Genomic DNA, 19,467 nt, shown 5'->3' on the forward strand with positions numbered 1-19,467 from the left:
ATTGATTTTCAGCTATTATACTTAAAATAAGTGGTTCTCAATCTTTTTTGAACCACAGATCCCTTTGAAGAATTTGGCAAAAGTTAAAAGACAAAGGCCCCTTCCCCCAAATGAAATGCACAAAACCTTCGAAGTAATTTTAGAGAGCCTATCTATGGCCTCTCAGGTTAAGAATCTCTGTTTTAAAAGGATAGCATTTAACCAGCAGGAAGAAAGTCCCCACTTACCTGCCACTGCCAAGATAAGCGTGTTGGTGAAATGTCGGTACAGAGAGAGTTTTACAATATTCCTCCGAAGTTTTAATAACTTCATTGTTTGAGTCAGGCTAATAAATATGTGTTTGCAGGTCAAGGAAATCAACATTCAGATAAAACAATAAGCTAGTAAATTAATTCTCAAGTTTCTTTGAGGATCTGGGGTCATACTGATAAGAGCTTCGGATCCCAGAGGCCTTACAGTTCTCTTATTCTCAATCTCACAAACACCCCAAGCCTCACCATGATTGCTAAGAAAGTCTTCATTTTTAACAAGAAACTGAAGACAGAACCAGGATAAAATAAGAATGCAAAAAAAGAAAAAAAAAGTGAAATGAAAATGAGTAATAGACAAGGAAACAGGAATTAGCATCTGCTTCTCTCTTCCTTTAAGGTAGGCAGCTCTGTTCTCTATGCTCCAGCTAATCCAGCCTAGGGTCCTTAATACACTCATGCCTACAACCTCCCTGAGCTATAGTTAGCACCCTCATACCATGTAAAAGAACCTGTCATCAGCTGCCTGATCAATTCTGAATTAATAGGGCCATACTATTACAATTGGCTGAAAATTCCAGGCAGTAAGGCTCTAAAAGCAACAACTCTCCATTTTCAGAGCATTATTCCCAAGTAGAAGTTGCCACAGAAAGGCAGGAGAAGTGATGACTGCCAACAACGCTATCTGCTCTCATGTCCAAGTTTCAGAATCAGCAGATATTAAAATAAGTGACTGGTACTTGGTCTGCCCTGTGACAGAGACTTAGCTGCCCCCTAATCATTGGGTTATCTTATTCTATGGCCCAGTCCCTCTCTCCCCTCTTCCCAATATTCATAGAGGTTTACAAGACACACTTGAAAGATATTGACCTAGAAAAGCTTTAGCTTTTTAAACCTAAGACCCTTCAATTTCAAACATTTTTGATATATGACAATCCATTCAAATGTACAAAATTACAATTTGGTTTACATTCAGTTTTTTATAGTCACAGTCTATTACGACAATAATACTGCACGATTACACATAGGACCAAATACACAAAAACCAAAACAGATTTTTAAAAATCCCAAAAAAATAAAAGTCCAAAAACTTGAATCCTTCATTTAACAGGTCAAGTCCGTAATAAATAAATGTTTACTTTTAAGAAGCAAGAGAAAAAGATTACTTAAATAGAAATGTTTGTTATCTACTGGTTAACTTTGCCTATAAATGAATCGACATTTATTTCAGAGCGGGAAGTCTTCAGGCAATTCCAAACCATCTTCTGAGTAAGGGTACAAAACACTTCCCCTATAAGGGTTAAAATCTGCTGAACCTACAGAGAATTTTAAGAGTCAAAGAATCTTAAATCACATTTTAAGATTTAAATTTTTTTCATCATTTTCAAAGCATTTAATAATTCCTAGAGGCTGAAAGAGCAGGAGCAGAATAGTCAGTGATTGTAGCACTAATTGGAGTACACAAATAAGGCCAAAATCAAGGTAAAAATGCTCATTTAAGAACAAAAACAAAAAACAGAGCTTTTATCCTTTTGCTCGATCCATAGTCACCAGCTTCTAAAGCAATTTAAAATTAAAAACAAACAAACAAATGAACAAACAAAAAACTGCTTACCTGAGCCCTCAGGCTGTTATACTAAAAATACCCCAATCCCCAGACTAAGAAGTAATCAACAAAACTGGTAAAACCCTTTTCAGAAAGATCAATGGAAACCCATATCCAAGGGGAGAAAATGGACCGCCATCAAACAAGCCAATGAGAAGGATATCCACCAGCACAGGGCAGTGTCTAGGAAAGCCAAGGGGATAAAGGCCAAGAAAGCAAGATCAGTCTGGGCCTGCAGACAAAGAAAGAGAGGTTGGTAAAAAGAGATGTCTAGGGATGCACAGAGAAGAGACCAGCACACGATTCTGCATTTATATAATCACATGGAATGGTTTTGCATTTAGCTGAAAGAAAATAAGGAGTAACACTTGGCACCGACATCATTGTGCCCCTCTGACAAACCATCATGCAGAATGTTAAACTGCAAGCATTTCACGCAAACTGTCAATTACAATCTCAATACAATAAAACATGCTGCTAACCACCAAAGAATTCCTAGCATGCTAAGATCCATTTTAAGTGACCACACTAAAAAAGTTATGGTAGTATAAGTCTCCATCCATCCTATCATTTCTGTCATTTTGATCTTGGTTACAAGTCTAAAAAGACCCTTCTTATATTTAAAATTACTGCATCATTAACATACTAAGAATTACTGATTTCATGAATTATAATATAATTTTACAAAAAAGTGCTCACCTCAAAATAAGATGTTAAGACAAGTATCTATCTCCCAAACTATGCTGCTTGTTTTCACAAGTTTATATATATAAAAGATGCTATTTATAACCCTACTCAATTACCACGGTATAATTAAAAGGATATCCATAAAATAGTACAGGCATCAATTGTTGACAGGGCCAGATTTACTATCAAAGCCAAGGTGTAAGCAAAATACTACAACAGCAGAAGAAATAAAATGCAATTGACAGAGGGTTACAGTTGCTCAAAGTCTAAGAAAACTACATACAGAGGACAGTGTGATTTGAACACCAAATTTGCATCCAAAAGTATTTTATTTAATAGGCAATTTATTGCAAAATTTATTGAGCCCAGTTTAACTGAAAGAAATGTAGAGTTTATAGCATTTACCAACTTGAATCTAACAGGTTATTGCAGAGTGAGTTTTCAGTAAGTAACTGCAATGACCTAGGGAGGCCCACTTCTCCTTCATATTAATCCAACTCTAACATAAATTTCTTTATCACTTATCTCTGTGCTTTGGTTTCCTCCCCTAAAAGGGTATAATTATGTAATTCTCAAGAATTATGTGAAACTTAGTTACATTTTAAGAAAGCCTCTGAAACTCAAGTGCTGGTTAAGCAAACAGCACTGTCCCTTTAAAACAAAAATTAGATTAACCAGTAAGTACATAATTACAGGTATTGCAACTTATACAAGAATGGAACCCACTGTCTGGGAGGAGGAACTAAACAAGTAGTAATTTGGGGACAGGTGGGAAAGCATTCATTCTGATCACACATTGAATTTTAAAGCTTAAAAAGAAAAAATGAGTTACATATACATTTTAAAAATCAGAGCTCAAAAGTAACTTAGAGGAAATAGTAAAGAAGCCCACAGATATTCCCAGTTCACCTTCTCAAGAAAAAAACAGTATGTCTGAACTGACCACAAAAACTCAGATTAAGCAGTACTGACCCCAGTAACTCTGAGGACACCTTCCATGCCAGAGAACAAAAGATAAAGGGCTCCAGCTACCACAACCTTATGAAGAGTGACTCCAAGGCGAGGCCTAAAGAGGAAGCAAAGAGATAGTTGAGTACAAATGTGACAAATGTGAGACAGGCTCATGTTGATTAATATAGGCCAATAACTTAGCAGAGATAAGCCAGACATACTTTGTGAATTCACCTGAGAGAGAAAAACTCAGAAGACCATATGCTCTTAAATAAGATGCTGAATACTAAAATTTTACATCAGGTCTCCTGATTACAACATCTTTAATTTTTTTTCCCTACTGATTTTTGGAGAGAGACGGGAGAGAGGGAGAGAAACATCGATGTGAGAGTGAAACATCGATCCGCTGCCCCCTCCCCTGCAACCACCCCCCCACCAGGGATCAAGCCAGAAACCTGGTAATGTGCCCTGACAGGGAATTGAACTCACAACCCTTTGGTGCATGGAATTTTTAAAAATATATATTTATTATAGAGAATTTTAAAACATACCAACAGTATAATAAGCCCTTATATACCCGTTCTCCAGTTCTAATATCCATCAACCTATGGCCAATCCTGCCTCCCATGCACACCCCCATCCACTTCCCATCCTCCTGTATAATCTTGAAGCATATCCTAGACATCATATCTTTTATTTGTATATGTTTAAGTATGTTTTTAAACAGATAAGATTTTTAAAAAAAAACACGTAATCATAAAATATTTTCAAATCTAGAAATTTAAACGATTTCTTAACATACTCAAATACCCTATTGAAGCTCATTAGATAAATAGTACATCATAGAACTCATTCAACAAAATACAAAACATCTTTTGAGAAGCTTCTGCTTGAAGGAAGAAAAGTCTTAGATCCTTGATATTCAAAATGCTACTGAATCAGAATCTGTATTTTACCGAGATCCCCGAGTTATTGATTAGTGCATTATACACTAGAAAAGCTCCTTATGGGCCCGGATTTTTCTCCACGCTGGTATATCTTAGAAACCTAGAATACTTCTTGGTATATAGGAGGCATTGAAATATTTGTTACATAAATTTTAAAAATGTAACACCCCCACTCCTCTAGTCCCATTTAAGCAAAACTCATTTATATGAATAAATGTTAAAAGTGAAAACCTCCCATATCTTTAGCCCACTTAAAACAAAACTCCCTGAGATAATTGTGTATACCTGGCTAGCTCCAATTCTTGTCCTATTCTCACTTGAACTCACTCCAACCAAGCTCACTCCAAGTCCTACCACTTCACCAAAACTATTCCTGCTAAGGTCCCTATATCCTGCATGTAGTTAAATCCAAAGGTCAATTGTCAATCCTCTTTGACAAAATCACTCTTTCTTTGAGTCTCCAGGGTTGTCTCCCACAGCTCTGGTCATCCTCCTCAATTTACTCTACTCTAATTCTACTTTGTCTCACTGACTTCTAAGTAACAGAAAATGTTCACGGGCTCAGTCCTTTAACCTCTTCTCTATATACATTTACATCCTTGGTGATCATATCCAGTCTCATGGCTTTAAATAACATCTACATTCTGATGACTCGCAAATTTATATCTCTACCCTGATCTCTCCCCCTTACTTCTCTCATTTGGGTATCTAACTGAACTCATCTTAACTTATGCTACCTAAGATCTTCCTGAACCCAGTCAATGTCAATTGCATCCTTCCATTTGCTCACACCAAAATAGTTGGCATCATCCTGGCTTCCTCTTCTCTTTCACATCACACATCTGATTCATCCACAAAGTCCATTGGCCCTACCCTCAAAATATATCCAGAATCTGACCACATTTTAGCATCTCTTCCCCTGGATGTACATATAGTTCCCTCACCAACTTGAAATCTTTGCTTAAACGTCACTAGGTGAGGCCTTCCTTGACCACCATATTTACACTTGCAAGCTCCACCCCCTGCCTAGCAGTCTCTCTATACCTTCTGCCTGCTTTATCTGCTCCACAGCACTTATCATTGACATATTATATATTTACTCACTATGCCCCCCACAATGTAAACTCCAAGTCTTCTGTTTATTTGCTGTATCCCCAGGGCCTAGAAAAATGCCTAAGGCACTCAATAAAAAATTTTAATAAAAAATTTATTTTCAGACTGTCACAGCAAGAATGCTCTACCCATAAAAAAAAAAAAAAAATCTGATTTGCAAAATATTTTGGAAGATTAAAGTCACTATAAGTTTACTCTAAAAGTTTGGTGTTTCAATGTTGTTCACTAAACTGCAGGCTTTCCAACAGATGCTCCTTGAACTGTGAAATGCAACACTAACATTTTTCCAACTTTTACAACTTCTACAAAATTTCAGATACCTTTCTTATTTCAGAACTACTTTTTTATATCAACTGTTACAGGACTACCACACTAGGAAGCTGCAATACTGTTTCAATTTAATCAGTGTTTTAATTTGCTCTTCCATACAGGAAGTGAATACTTACTTGACTATGCCATATCCCAGACTGACTATGATGACCAGGGTTCGAGCCAGTGAGCGTTTAACTGCTGAAAGCAGCTCTGCAAGGATCAAGGCGCCTTGGACTACAAGAAGAAGAAAGGGGGGGGAAGGGAGGCGAAAATCTAAGTTTGAGAAAAGGTGCAATTCTAGAACCAGAATATAGATCTCTAACACTCTTCAGAATTAAGCACTAAAGTATTAGTCCTACTAAAAAAAATACTTCTTCAATTTTTACAAGTATATAGGCTAATATAGCATAATCTTACTCATGTAAATAGCAATCTGGCTGTGTTCAATTTACCTTCTCTCCCCACCCCATCCCCCACTTCACTAAAACCGCAGCAGAATATCTCACCCACCTTGGACAGTTTATAGCATCTAGGAAATATTCCCCCCATTTTTAAAAACTGTGAAGTATAGCTATACACAGATAAACATAACACGCACACACACTGAGTTTTCAATTCATTTTCACATGTACTATTTTCAAGCCCTTTCAAAGGTCAGGGAAAGATTTAATTAGTATAATGTGCAACAATAATTATCAATAATTAAATGATCTGATGAGAGAGAACTGAAGCTATCATAAAAAGCTTCAGTACAAAATAATTTCTGCCATTATCTGTTCACCTTACTAAACCATAAGCACCCTCTTATTTTCCTGGTATTACTGTATTTCACCAATTCATAGATGCACCCCAACCCCATTTTAACATCTGTGAAATCAAAGTATGACTTATAATCTTAAAATTAAATTCACAGTATTTACTTTCTAAGATGTGTATAATAATAGTGCCTTAAAAATCAATGGCAATGAGATTCAATGATGTTAATAGTCTTTCCCAAAATAGCCACTACTTTTGTGGATATAGTTCAGTAAATTTATTCTTAAATCACTGAACCCACAAGTTATAAGATTAAAAACAAAAGTCACAATCAAAGTTATTCTAATAATTAAGTAATTGAAAAGTTAAACCTACTTAATGACTGCTGACCTTAGGAAAATTGTCACACGTTTCACCCGCCCATCACTTACAAACTGACATTTTGGTTACATACCAGATTCTCCTTTGTATCGGATATTCTGAAATTCTGCATAGAAGACAGCTTTCTCAAGCATTCCCAGGAAGATGACAGCACCAATCCAAAACTGAATTCTCAGGAGATCTCGCCAGTAGCAGGCAGACCATGCCAGCCACAGAACACCAAACAGGACATACACAATGCACATCACCATAAAAAACTGCCACAGAAGTGGGTAAGAGATAAATAGGAAGATTAAGCCCAAGAGCAAATTTAGCACCAATACACTCTTAACAAGATATAAAAAAATACATATCATACCTTCTACTTAAAAGATTAATTACTTTATTTCTGTGGATCTCTATACTAACACACAAAACAACTGTCTCCTCTTGAGCAGAGGGAGACTACCTAAGGGCTTGTCATCACGCGACAGCTCATGTGTATTGAATGAGCTTTTTTAGCTCACAATGTAAAATTATATAAATGAAGTGAACACTAAAGAAGAAAAAAGGCGTGGCAAGGTTAGGATACCTGAAGACAATGAAACACGACAAGGTGGGGAAACTATAAAACGGAAAGGAAGAAGAAGGAAATGAACAAAGGAAATCTGAAACTACATTATGGATATTCCCACAGACATACACAGAAAGGACGAAGCTTCTGCACTGGTCACTTCGAGTGGGATCAGAGCTGCAGGGCTGTAGGAAGCGCCCCACTTCGAATCCTTCGGAGAACGTGAAATGTAAAACCATCTTTGAGGTACTTTCCAACTCTAAAATTCCCTCCTCATTTTACAGATGAGAAAATGAGGCACAAAGGGGTTCAATGACACTCCCAAGTTCACCTTCTAGTAAGAAGTGCAGAAGTACAAGCAATAGTTTGTGAACTGTTCAGGGACAATTCTTTAAAAAAGAATATTGCCACAAAACATGGATACTCTTTCAAGTTAAACTCATTTAATGTGAGGTTAAAGAATTTAAGTTCACTTACAATCATCAGCGGATATTCTTCAAGTGTGAGGTATTCATAGGGACCCTTCAATTCAACAGTCACTGCCAAAACACAGTCCTCACAATTAATGTAAAGGATGCAGGAATTAAACAAAAACATTATCTGATATCTGTTTAATAGAGTTAATGAAAACTCCAGTGGGTCATTATTTTTAACCATTTCAATTCTGGAGAATATTAGATGTGTAGAGCACTCTGAAATACACTAAGTGTTCTCATGGTTCATGCTATGTCCCACATGGGTCTCCATGCCTCTGCTCCAGTCAGTATCTTAAGTGGAAAAGCCCTTTTTCCTATACTCACATCCTTTAAAGACTACACTGAATGTATTTCCTCCACAAAGCCTTCTATGACCTGCCCAACTGGAATTTCCCCATCTCTAAATTCTAAACACACTTCATACATACTTTTTCTTACAACACATCATTAATATGCTTTGAAAAGTACAGGACTTCATTCTTTCACTTTGACTTCCTCTGTCTTCTCTCTCTCCTTACTTGTATTTTTCTATTGCCTTTTTTAACCTACTTCGATTTATGTGACTTTGCTACATTACTGTATCACTTTTAGAAGGTGCCTAATAACAACAAAGTGTTTAATGAAGCAGAACAAGTGACAGTAACAAGAATCTGAAAGGCAAATTTGACTTACTGAAGCAAATTTATGACTATTTTTAAATTGTAATGGGTAAAACTATTTAAATTTTATATCTGATTAATAAACAAAAACTGATCTACATGAGAAATGGTTTCTATCTGCAGAGAAACACTAATAAATGCCTATTCAACAAAAATGTCTCAATTTTTACCACGCAGAAAGGACATGCCATTTTAAAAAACAAATTGGGTCTAATTCTTTTATGAACAAAAAGAGCATCCCATAATAGCAATCAAAAAAATTCATAGCAGAACTGGTTATTAAATCTATATCTTCTTAATCTAATGAAAGAGCAAATAAAATAATTAGTGAATATTTGTCACATTCTTTGCTTACACTTTGCCAGAGGTCAGCAAAATACAGCACATGGGCCAAATCTGGCTATCTACTTTTTGTAAAAAAGTTTTAATAAAGAACAGTGATATCCACTCACTTACACATTGTCTACAGCTGCATTCACACTATTGCAGAGTTAGGTAGTTGTAGGAGAGAGAACATTTACTATCTGACCCTTCAAGAAAAAGTTGGCTAACCCCTACTCTATGCTAAACTAGAACTTGAGCACTTACTATATGATACACACTATGGAAAACAGAGTATGGTCAGATGTATAACATGTTTTCTGCCATCCTATTGGATTACTGTCTAGAGGAAAGTGTTAGTTGAAAAGCAACACCGAAAACTGTCTCTCTGAGCCAGACTCAGAAGGATGAATTTTTATTTTCCAGGATAAAGTAAAAAGCCATTCAGGCAGAAGAAATAACAAAGACAAGTGTAAAAATGCATGATATATTTAAAGAACATGTAGTCTGAGACTATACATAGTACCATATCATAGCATTTTGATACAGGCAGCAAAAGGTAAACTGGGGCAAGTTGTAAAGTTGTATAAGCCTTGCTGCAGACTGTGGGCATTTTATAGGCAATAGGGAGATTTCAAAGGTTTGAATGAAGGGAAGAAAAATGATAAAACTGTTTGAGAGAGAAAATTTTCACATGACGTAGTTTAGTCTGTGCTTTAAAGTTTCTTCTTGGCTCCAAACAACAGATGGATAAAACAATAAAGAAAACGAAAAGAACATAGGTTGGAAAACAAGTGTGTGTGTGCGTGTGTGTGTGTGAAGACCAAATAATGGCATCTCAGAAATTCAAGAAAGGTTTAACATTAGAAAACCAGTTAATATAATGCATCACATGAACAGATTAAATGAGGAAATCTATATGATCATTTTAATCAATATATCTGATAAAACTGAGCATTCATTCTTAATACTAAAAAAAGAAAAATACACTTAGTAAAATTGGAATAGAAATTTTACTAAAGGATATTTTTTAGAAATCTACAGTAAACATGATACTTAATGGTGAAATGTACCAATATGGTAAGATAAGGGTGGCCATCGCAATTGTTTCTAGTCAATATTCTCCTTGATAAAGCAGAGGAAAGAAAACTGCAGAGGAGGAGGAAGACAAAACAAAACAAAAACATTACAAGAAATAAGACCAGTTAGTAAGCTACTGCAAAATTCCAGGTAAGAGATGACTCCACGAACTGGGCAGCAAGAGTGAAAAGGAGAATATCAAGAAAAACTGAGACAGTTGACATACAAAATTATATTAGTTCTAGGTGTACAACATAGTATTATGATTTTGTATAATTGAAAAAGAAATTTAAAAAAAAGAAAATATACTGAGACATTAAAAAATTAGCAAAGTCCATTAATTTTAAAATTAATTTTAAAATTGCCAGGTTTTGACTCGGTAACCAAGTTTTGACAAGTCTATTTCAGAATACCAAGAACATGATACTAATTAACAATTTAAAAAGCTGGAGGATCAAATGAAGGGAAATGAAACCTAGTATCTATCATATATAATAAGAACGCATATATGAAGTGCCTAAGCCTATGTCCGGTACACCTTGGATACAGAAAAATGTTAATTTCTCTCCCTCAATTTTTCTACTGTAGAACAAACATTCTTAATTATTTCCTCCCTTAAAGCAATTACACATGACTCACCATGCATGTACAACGAGATAATAATACAGAGGAGGAGGAAGAAATGAAATGTACTTACTAGTAAAAAGATTATTTAGTAAATTTTCTTTTGATGATTCCTTTGAGGGTGAAATGCCAACATGTACAATAAAAATGTATGGTGCATCTTGCCAAGTTTTCAATGGATCGTGCATTGCCTAGAGAGAAAAAAGGCATTAAAACTTCAAATCTTAAGAATTAAGAGCACAAGTTAATAATACAGTATGAAACTTTTGTTTCAGAATGTACCCAGAAGCATGGTTGAGCTCTTCATGTTCATCCATTAAAACAGTAGATACAACAAAACAAACAGGCCTATTGTATACACAATAAAAGAGGTTAGATTATAATTTACTAAAAGGCAGGACATATCCTATCTTGTTATACACAAAAATCACACGTTTTACTTATTTATTCTTCTATAAGGAAAGCCTCAACTAAAATCACTAAACTGAATCTCTGTTTAACAAAGCCATGCTAGGCCACTAGGCTGTATTTTAAAACATAATATCCCAAACTAAGATTACTTAGATCGCCTAAAAATATAACATCCACGTGAGATCAGTGAGTTATAAACACCACTTCCTCAATCTAATTCCCTTTGCTCATGCCTTTCCAAGACTACCAGAATTTCTGCTGATAAGGTCTCACATTTATACAAATTTAATCTTGGCTAGTCCATGTGGAAAGCAAGAGTCACTGTCCTGCAAAGTCCAGGAAGTGGAGTTAACAGCCTACATGTTTATAGAACTGGTTACTTAGGAAGAATCTGTTCCAAGGCCAGTTAGTTTGTACACAGCCCTAGAAAAAAGTCTTCAAAGGATTTGTTGCCATACGTTCTAGACAGACTACAGACCTTCAAAACAGAAGACTAAGACTTGAAGGTAAAGGAGATGAACACAGAAAACGATTTGGCTGCTGCTTCTTTGTGTGTGAAAGGAGGTATTGCTACTTAGACTTGCAATTTATTACCTTCTGGTCTTAAAAGGAACTTCTATCCAGAAACCAATGGGTAAGCTTCATTGATCTATGAAATCCCTCAGAGTGGATAATAGATTTTGTACATTTACGCATTTTCCTGTGGAGCCACAGCTTTTCTCAAATGGTCAAATTATCCTACAACCCAAGAAAAGACTAAACAAGAGTTCGAAAAATTATAGTCCATCATACAAATCTGAAGTGTCAAACAAAGCAGATTAAATGATTTTTCAGCTCTACATTTACTAGGTTATCTTAGTAACTTAAGAACATAAATGCCATGATGCATCATACATTTATCTCTGTGATTCTGATGGTCTTTTTCTGACAAAATTCAGAAGCAGTTTGTGAGAAAACTTTGTAGCTTCAAAGTTGCAAGTATATCACTTCCTATATATCCATAATTAACTGAACCTTTACTGAACTTACTTGCTCACTAACCAATAAAACTTTGGTGTAATAAGCTGCTCTGCTATTAATTTTATGTATCTTAAAACTACCTGTTACAAATTTCAAAAGGGACTGAGTAGTTCTCACATTCCAAAATTTGACAATGTTTACATTTAATTTTGGAATTATAAATGTTCTGACACTATAAAAATAACACTCATATGCCAGACACTGTGTTAAGCATGTAGCATTTATTATCTTCTTTAATCCTCACAATAACCTATCAGATAGGTACCGTTACTAGTTCTTTTAATAGGTGTCCTTCAATAGGTAAATGGATACATAAACTGTAGTACATCCAGACACTGGAATATTATTAGCACTAAAAAGAAATGAACTATGAAGCCACAAGAAGGCATGGACAACCTTAAATGCATATTACTAGGGAAAGAAGCCAATCTGAAAAACTGCGTATTATGATTCCAACTATTTAACATTCTGGAAAATGCAAAATTATGAAGACAGTAAAAGAAATCAGTAATTACCAGGGGCTTCCAAGTTGCAAGTATATCACTTCCTATTTACCCATAATTAACTGAACCTTTACTGAACTTACTAGTTCAGGAGGGAGGAGGAATGGTGGGGGGGTACGGGACTTTCAGGGCAATGAAATTATTCTGTATGACATTATAATGGAGTATATCCGTCGTTACACATTTGTTAAAACCCAAACAAGTATAACACAAAGAACTAACCATAATGTAAACCATTGACTTAGGTTGATAATGATATGTCAGTGTTGGTTCACCAACTGTAATAAATGTACCGCACTGGTGGATGATGCTGATGGTGGGAGGACTGTGAGTGTGAATTTGTGGAGGAGGTATGTGCAAAGTCTCTGCTTTCTGCTCAATTTTGTTGTGAACCTAAAACTGCTCTAAAAAATAAATCTATTAATTGAAAAAATATTATAACGGTATATATATAACATTACTGCTTAAATCAAACTAGAAAACTGAGTTAATCAGATATTAAATCTTTCATGAGTGAAGGAAGGGGGAGAGGCCCTTTCCTCTAAAAAACATTTTTTATCACAGCTTTTACAATAGGGGTAGAGGCACTGAACTTGTATCCTTTAAATAGGACTATAAAGTATTCCCTTAGGTTCACTTTTTAGGAAGAATAACCAAAGGACAGATAATTCTTTGACTCCTTTTTTACTATAATCTGAATAAATATTTCTAAGTATTACTTGCGATCTTCAACAAGGCCATCTTTCAGGCATCTTTAATCACTAAGAACAGGGCTCAAAGCTTATGTATATTATGCACTGAAGACCATTGAATAGAACACAATTTACAAACAGCTAATATGCACATAAATGAATGTTGTTTTAACAATCATTTTTAAAAAAATACAATTTACATAAAATGCTTTAAAACTGCATAAAATGCTTTAAATTAGAATAGCCATTGTTTGTTAAGAGGGACACTCAAATCTTATTGCTACAACTCTTCTCTCCAGAGCACTTTGGCAAAACATAAAAAAAGAACTTAAAAATCATATACACTTGCACCCAACAATTCTATCTCCAAGAATTTAAGCTAAAGAAATACTGTAAATGTGCACAGAGATATAACTAGACATTATGAATGTGACCTTATCCGTAACAGTGAAAACTGGAAACAACCCAATGCACATCAAGTGGGTGTTAATTATAAAAATCCTGGTAAAAGGAAATAGCACACAGCCTTAAAAAGGTGTAGTGCTCAATGTACTAATTTGTTAAGTAAAAAAAAAAATTGCACAGCAGTACAGAAAATACCTCATTTTGATTAATATGCATGTGTTCTGTGTGATCACAAGAAACTGCTAGAAAATAAAATTACAAAGGATTTTTACGTTTAAGTTATAGAAGCAAAATGTTCACCAGCATGGAATTGTGGAGATCTAAAAACAAATATATCTATAAAAATATTCACTGCAGTGCTGTATGAAACGTAAATGTCCAATAATAGAGAATCTGTTAACAAGTTGCAATGTATTTGTACAATAAAATACTATTCAGGCATTTAAACAATGATGCTATAAATATTTACTGAACTGGAAAGATGTCCATGTTATACTGCTAAGCTAAAAAAAAATTACAATAGCGCAGCAGGTTGTGGCTTAGCGCTTGAGCCTTGGCCTAGGATCCAGGAGGTCAAGGTATGATTCCCAGTCAGGGCACATGCCCTGCCTGAGGTTTCAATCCCCAGTAGGGGGCGTGCAGGAAGCAGCCGAACAATGATTCTCTCATTGATGTTTCTATCTCTCTCTCTCTCTTTTCCTCTCTCTGAAATCAATAAAGATGTGTGTGTTTTTTAAAAAGTTACAATATGTATAAGATTCCTATTTTTAAATAAATTAAATATAAATAAGCACAAAGACAAAAGACTAGACGATAAATATATTTATAGTCTCAGTGTGTGGTAGTATTACAGATGATTTTCTTTTTGTTTATGTATAGTTTCTAAACTTTTTATAGTAAATATACATATTAGCAATAAGAAAAAACCCAATGGATGTTCTCTGTTTAAAAAAAAAAAGTAATGAAGTCTGCCATGTCTACTCCATTTTTAGGTTAAAATTGTGTATAACTATAATCAGGGCAGGGAGGGTGGGGACACTTCCAGAATGGAAAAATAAGGACCTCTGAAAATACACTCACCCATAAAAGCAACAAGAATATGGGCAAAAACTATCAAAATCAACTTTTTTGGAACTCTGGAAATTAATTAAGACTTGCAAACAATTCTTTAACTGTTTCAAGAAAAATAGCTGAAGGGGAAATCTCAGTAAGAAAACGAGCTGAATCTCAGTAGGAAAAGCAAGCTTACAGTACTTTTTGTAAACCCTAATCCCACGCCCCCGTTCCAAGCTCTTTGAAACCAAAGTACTCACAAGTATAACAGCTGTGAAAACCGAAAGTTTGGCAACCACTGAAAAAAACAAAACAAGTTTGGAGGCTCCCTAAAGCCCAACTACCAGAGCTATCTCTGGAAGGTGCTGAAAGCTCCATTCCCAGGGCTCAACTTTTATATGACCTCACTCAGAGCTCATTCGTGGGAAGGACCCTGTACTCATGGCACTCTCAAAAACACATAGCAATTGTGAAAGACCATAGCTGCCCCAGGCAATGTTACTAGGTGGGGTTAGCAAGAGGCTAAAAACTTAGAAAGAAAAATTGGAAATAAGATGTCCAAAGGGGTTTTGAAGAGCTCTAAGATATCCCTAGAAATCTAGAAGGCGAAGAATACATGCAGGACTGTGCATGTATGTGTGAGACTGGGCACACATGACCAAAAGAGACCTGAGAAGACCCTGATCACTCACCTCTGGCTGATCTTCAGGCTCTGTACAAGAAGGAAGTAAAAGTTAAGACAGTTTTAAATGGTGACAGAAGCCAGACATTAGGCCACAAACTATATGATTCCATTTATATGAAATTAACAGAAAAGGCAAATCCTTAGAGACAGAAGAATAGTGGTTGCCTAGGGCTGGGTGAAGGATGGAATGAGGAGTGACTGCTAATGGCTATGCCATTACTTTTTGGGGTGATGAAGATGTTCTGGAATTAGATAACAACTGGTGGTTGCACAACTTGTAAATATATTAAAACCCACTGAACTGTATGTTTTAAAAGGGTACATTCTGAGATATGCATATTATGTCTTAATAAAGTTAATATAAAATTATAAGTTTTAATCAGTTTTGTAAAAAGCTTGACCCAACATGGACGACTATCTTATTTCCTCTATATTTTTAACTGACAAAGTTCTGAGGAATTAGTTATTGTGAATTAGAAAGCGAGTTATGAAAATTTAAGGCATATTTTTATAGTCTATGACCTATCTCAATTTTCTAAAATCTCTTCTATTTATATTCTATCACAAGATAATTTTTTTAAAAATTTATCTTTAACTATGGAGCAGTCGGAATATTTTCAGAGGGAAGGCAGGGGTGGGCAGGAGGAGGAGGAGAGATTAATCAAAGAACTTAGTTGCATATATGCATGACCTATAGACACGGACAATAGTGTGGAGAAGGCCTGGGGGAGGGGCGGGGGTAGATGATGGGTGGAGCGGATCAATGGGGGAGAAGGGACATCTGTAATACTTTCAACAACAAAGATAAATTTTTTTAAAAAAATTATCTTTATAGTTTAAAGTATTATAGATGTCCCCTTTTTATCCCCATTGACAGCCTCCCCCCCCACCCCACCCCCCCCACCCCCCGTAGGCCTTCACTGCAGTATTGTCCGTGTCCATGAGTTATGCATATAAGTTCTTTAGTTAATCTCCTCCCGCCCCACCCTCCTTCTTTCCCTCTGAAATTCCTCAGAGTTTAAGGTTCTTTTTTAAAAGTTTCTTCCTATTTACAAATAATAATTGTGAAAAATAATATAACTGGAGCCACTTCAAAATGAAGTTGGAGCTGCCACCCCAGAGGAATTGCATTGCACATCTTACTCAATTCTCTGAAATGTGCCAAATCAACACTGTATTCTAAACAACTGTTTGCAAAGCTAACAGAAAAGCAGACAGCCAGACTACCAGACTGAAAATTAAAGACATTCTTTAGAATTAGCACCACCATGTAGAGCCAAAGAATAATTTAGCTTATTTGCACTTACAGAAATTCCTTCCTTGACTTATTAACATCAACATAAATTCCTTTCTTCAATTCATATAATCTTTCACTTTACCTTTCTCATAAACACCCCTTGCCTTTACCTCCTAAGCAGAACACTATGTGAGTCTCTGCCAGAATCAGTGTTTCCTAGGACTGCAATTCTTTCTGGATCTCAAATAAATGCTTTTGTCTCTCACCTTGGCTTTTATTTTTAGGTGAACATATCTATGGGGTAATAATTGCAAAAACAATACAGAATGATTGCAGCAAATATGAAAATTACAAAAATCACAAAGAAGAAAATAAAAATCACTCATATCATCATCCAGGGACAACCATTATTAACAATTTGGTGTACAGCTTCCAGTCTTAAGTTTCTTTTTAAATGTTAGCATATCAAGATAATTCAAAATACACAAACATAAGAAAACTGAAATATGTGTTCAATGCCCCAAAGTCTCTACTACACTTACAATTTTTTCTCCAGTAAAGGTAAGATTTGTTCCATTCTCCTTAGCCTTAAAACATTAAAAAAAAAAAAAAAAAAATTAATTCAAAATTTTTACTTTACTCTCAGAAATATTTAACAAGGAAAACAATTACCTCCTGTTTTTCTCCTAAAAGAGGCAATCGATGCACAAAATCCCCAGAAAAACTCTATGAAAGAAATATAAAACTAAAATTAAAGATATATAATAAAAATATAGCTCAAAAATCCATAAAAATTGTTAAAGCAAAACACATTATAACAGTAAATATAGTAATATGGCACTGACAGACAAAAGATTTTCAATTAACCACAAACAAGTGAATAAAGCCCTGCTTGCTGGGAACTAAAAATACCACCACAGCAAAGTGGCCACTCAATTCTTCTAATAAGAATTATAGATATTTAAGAATGACAAACCTTAGATAAAAGATATATGCTTAGGATGGAAGGATCTTACAATTTCCCATCATTCTGCACATAAGGAAAATGTGGCTCAAAGCTCTATGTAGAAATAGGCTTTGAACCCAAGATTCCTAACTCTTGGGTCCACTGCTCCTTCCACCACAACACACTCCATGGCTATAAAAAACCTACTCTAATTATAGCACTTACCTTTCTTACCAGATATCAACAAATGAGGCTTTCTCCTCCCTACATAATTAGAGCACGTACTTCAACTCTGTTACACTAGACTGGAGGAGAGAAAAACTTACCAATAAGGGTATATGCCAATACCCTGGAAAGATTATAGCAGATCTAAAAGTTGGGAATCTTGGGCAACAGAATACAACAGGTAGCTTTCCCAATCAAATCTAGGAAAGGCCAGCCGATTCTCCTAGCCTGGGGGATAAATTTGGAGAACCAACAGAAAACCCCTTACCCAACATCATGTTGTTCCTAGCTTTCTTTTTCTACCATTTTTCCACCATTTAAAAGATATTTTCTTTTTCTTCCAAGTCCATAAAATCTAAGCTACAACAAGTACTCAATCTTTATAGTTCAAGTATCAATTATTTCATTTGCTCATTACTAATTATTCAATTAAAGCCTTTTTATCAATAAACTACTTCTAGTAACTAGAGAGAGAACCTAGCTCTCAGTGAACTTCCTTGCCTCTCCAAGGCAATTTGCTACGTATTCTGAAGCAATATTTAAATGCAGTAAACACAAAGCTATAGTTACAGTCACTATTTTTAACACCTATAGCATATGTAATTTTTCTTTAAAAATTTGTGTCAAACCCTATTTCTAAGAGAATTTTATAATATAAACCCCACTTATATGTGTAAAATTCAACCCTTTGACTTCAGGTCTATATTTGAAAATGCTGATTTTTCTGAGGACATATCAATTAGATGAGATGACAAGAGAATTAAAAACTGGAGGTTTCAAATGTCCATCAATGCATAAACAGATAAACACAATGTGGTATATATGTACAAGGAAATATTATTTAGCCTTAAAAATGAATGAAATTCTGATACATACTATACGGATGAATCTTGAATACACTTTGCTAAGTGCAAGAAGCCAAACAAACATTGTATGATTCTACTTTTATGAGGTATCTAGAATAGTCAAAATAATGGAGACAGAAAGTAGAATAACTGTTACCAGGAACATGTGTGGGGGCGTTATTGTTTAATGGTTATGAAGTGTTAGTTTAGGATGATGAAAAAGTTCTGAAAATGGCTAGTGGTTATAGTTGCAAAACAATGTGAATGTACTTAATGCCACTACATGGCACACTTAAAATGATTAGAACAATAAATTTTGTGTTATGTATATTTACCACAATAAAAAAAATTAGGGGTTTGGTTTTTACACACAAAAGAAATACAAATTCTTCTATGATGAGAAAATATGTAAGTGACTGGCTATGCACTTATCAAAACATGCTTCTAACTTATTTCTGTCAGAACAAACTGGGGAGTAGGAAACAGATATCACCCAAAATACATTTTTCATCTTTTCTATTTCCCTCCAACCACTACCAAACATTACCTGTGCCTTAAAGAGTTCACTACAGTTCTGGAACAATTTTGATGACGTTTGATATTTCCCAGACAAGCCCTTTTTTCCCCTAAGGTTTTCCAAATATGTCTCCATCTCTTCTGTCTGGAAAAAGAGAAATACAAAGTATTTAACTTACTTCTCACAAGCAAGATACTTAAAACACATAGATCAT

General features: G+C 35.1%; 1 protein-coding gene across 7 annotated transcripts in view; it reads right to left on the bottom strand.

Moving 5' to 3' along the window:
- Positions 1-19,467, bottom strand: part of TMEM87A (transmembrane protein 87A) — a 39,941-nt gene that overhangs the window by 10,862 nt on the left and 9,612 nt on the right. For 3 of the 7 annotated variants that reach the window (XM_081153786.1, XM_081153790.1, XM_081153789.1), the window contains exons 4-13: positions 19,284-19,397; positions 17,393-17,446; positions 17,263-17,307; positions 10,788-10,905; positions 8,032-8,093; positions 7,075-7,258; positions 5,999-6,098; positions 3,514-3,607; positions 2,018-2,086; positions 228-336 (exon numbers count right to left, since the gene is read on the bottom strand). In XM_081153786.1, the coding sequence (XP_081009912.1) occupies positions 228-336; positions 2,018-2,086; positions 3,514-3,607; positions 5,999-6,098; positions 7,075-7,258; positions 8,032-8,093; positions 10,788-10,905; positions 17,263-17,307; positions 17,393-17,446; positions 19,284-19,397 (949 nt within the window). Of the gene's footprint in view, positions 1-227; positions 337-2,013; positions 2,087-2,675; positions 2,752-3,513; positions 3,608-5,998; positions 6,099-7,074; positions 7,259-8,031; positions 8,094-10,787; positions 10,906-17,262; positions 17,308-17,392; positions 17,447-19,283; positions 19,398-19,467 lie in introns of all 7 variants that reach the window. The other 4 variants (XM_081153785.1, XM_081153788.1, XM_081153787.1 and 1 more) reach the window with 3 other exon arrangements.

Source organism: Miniopterus schreibersii, assembly GCF_964146895.1.
Source record: "Miniopterus schreibersii genome assembly, chromosome: 1".
NCBI classification, from domain to species: domain Eukaryota; kingdom Metazoa; phylum Chordata; class Mammalia; order Chiroptera; family Miniopteridae; genus Miniopterus; species Miniopterus schreibersii.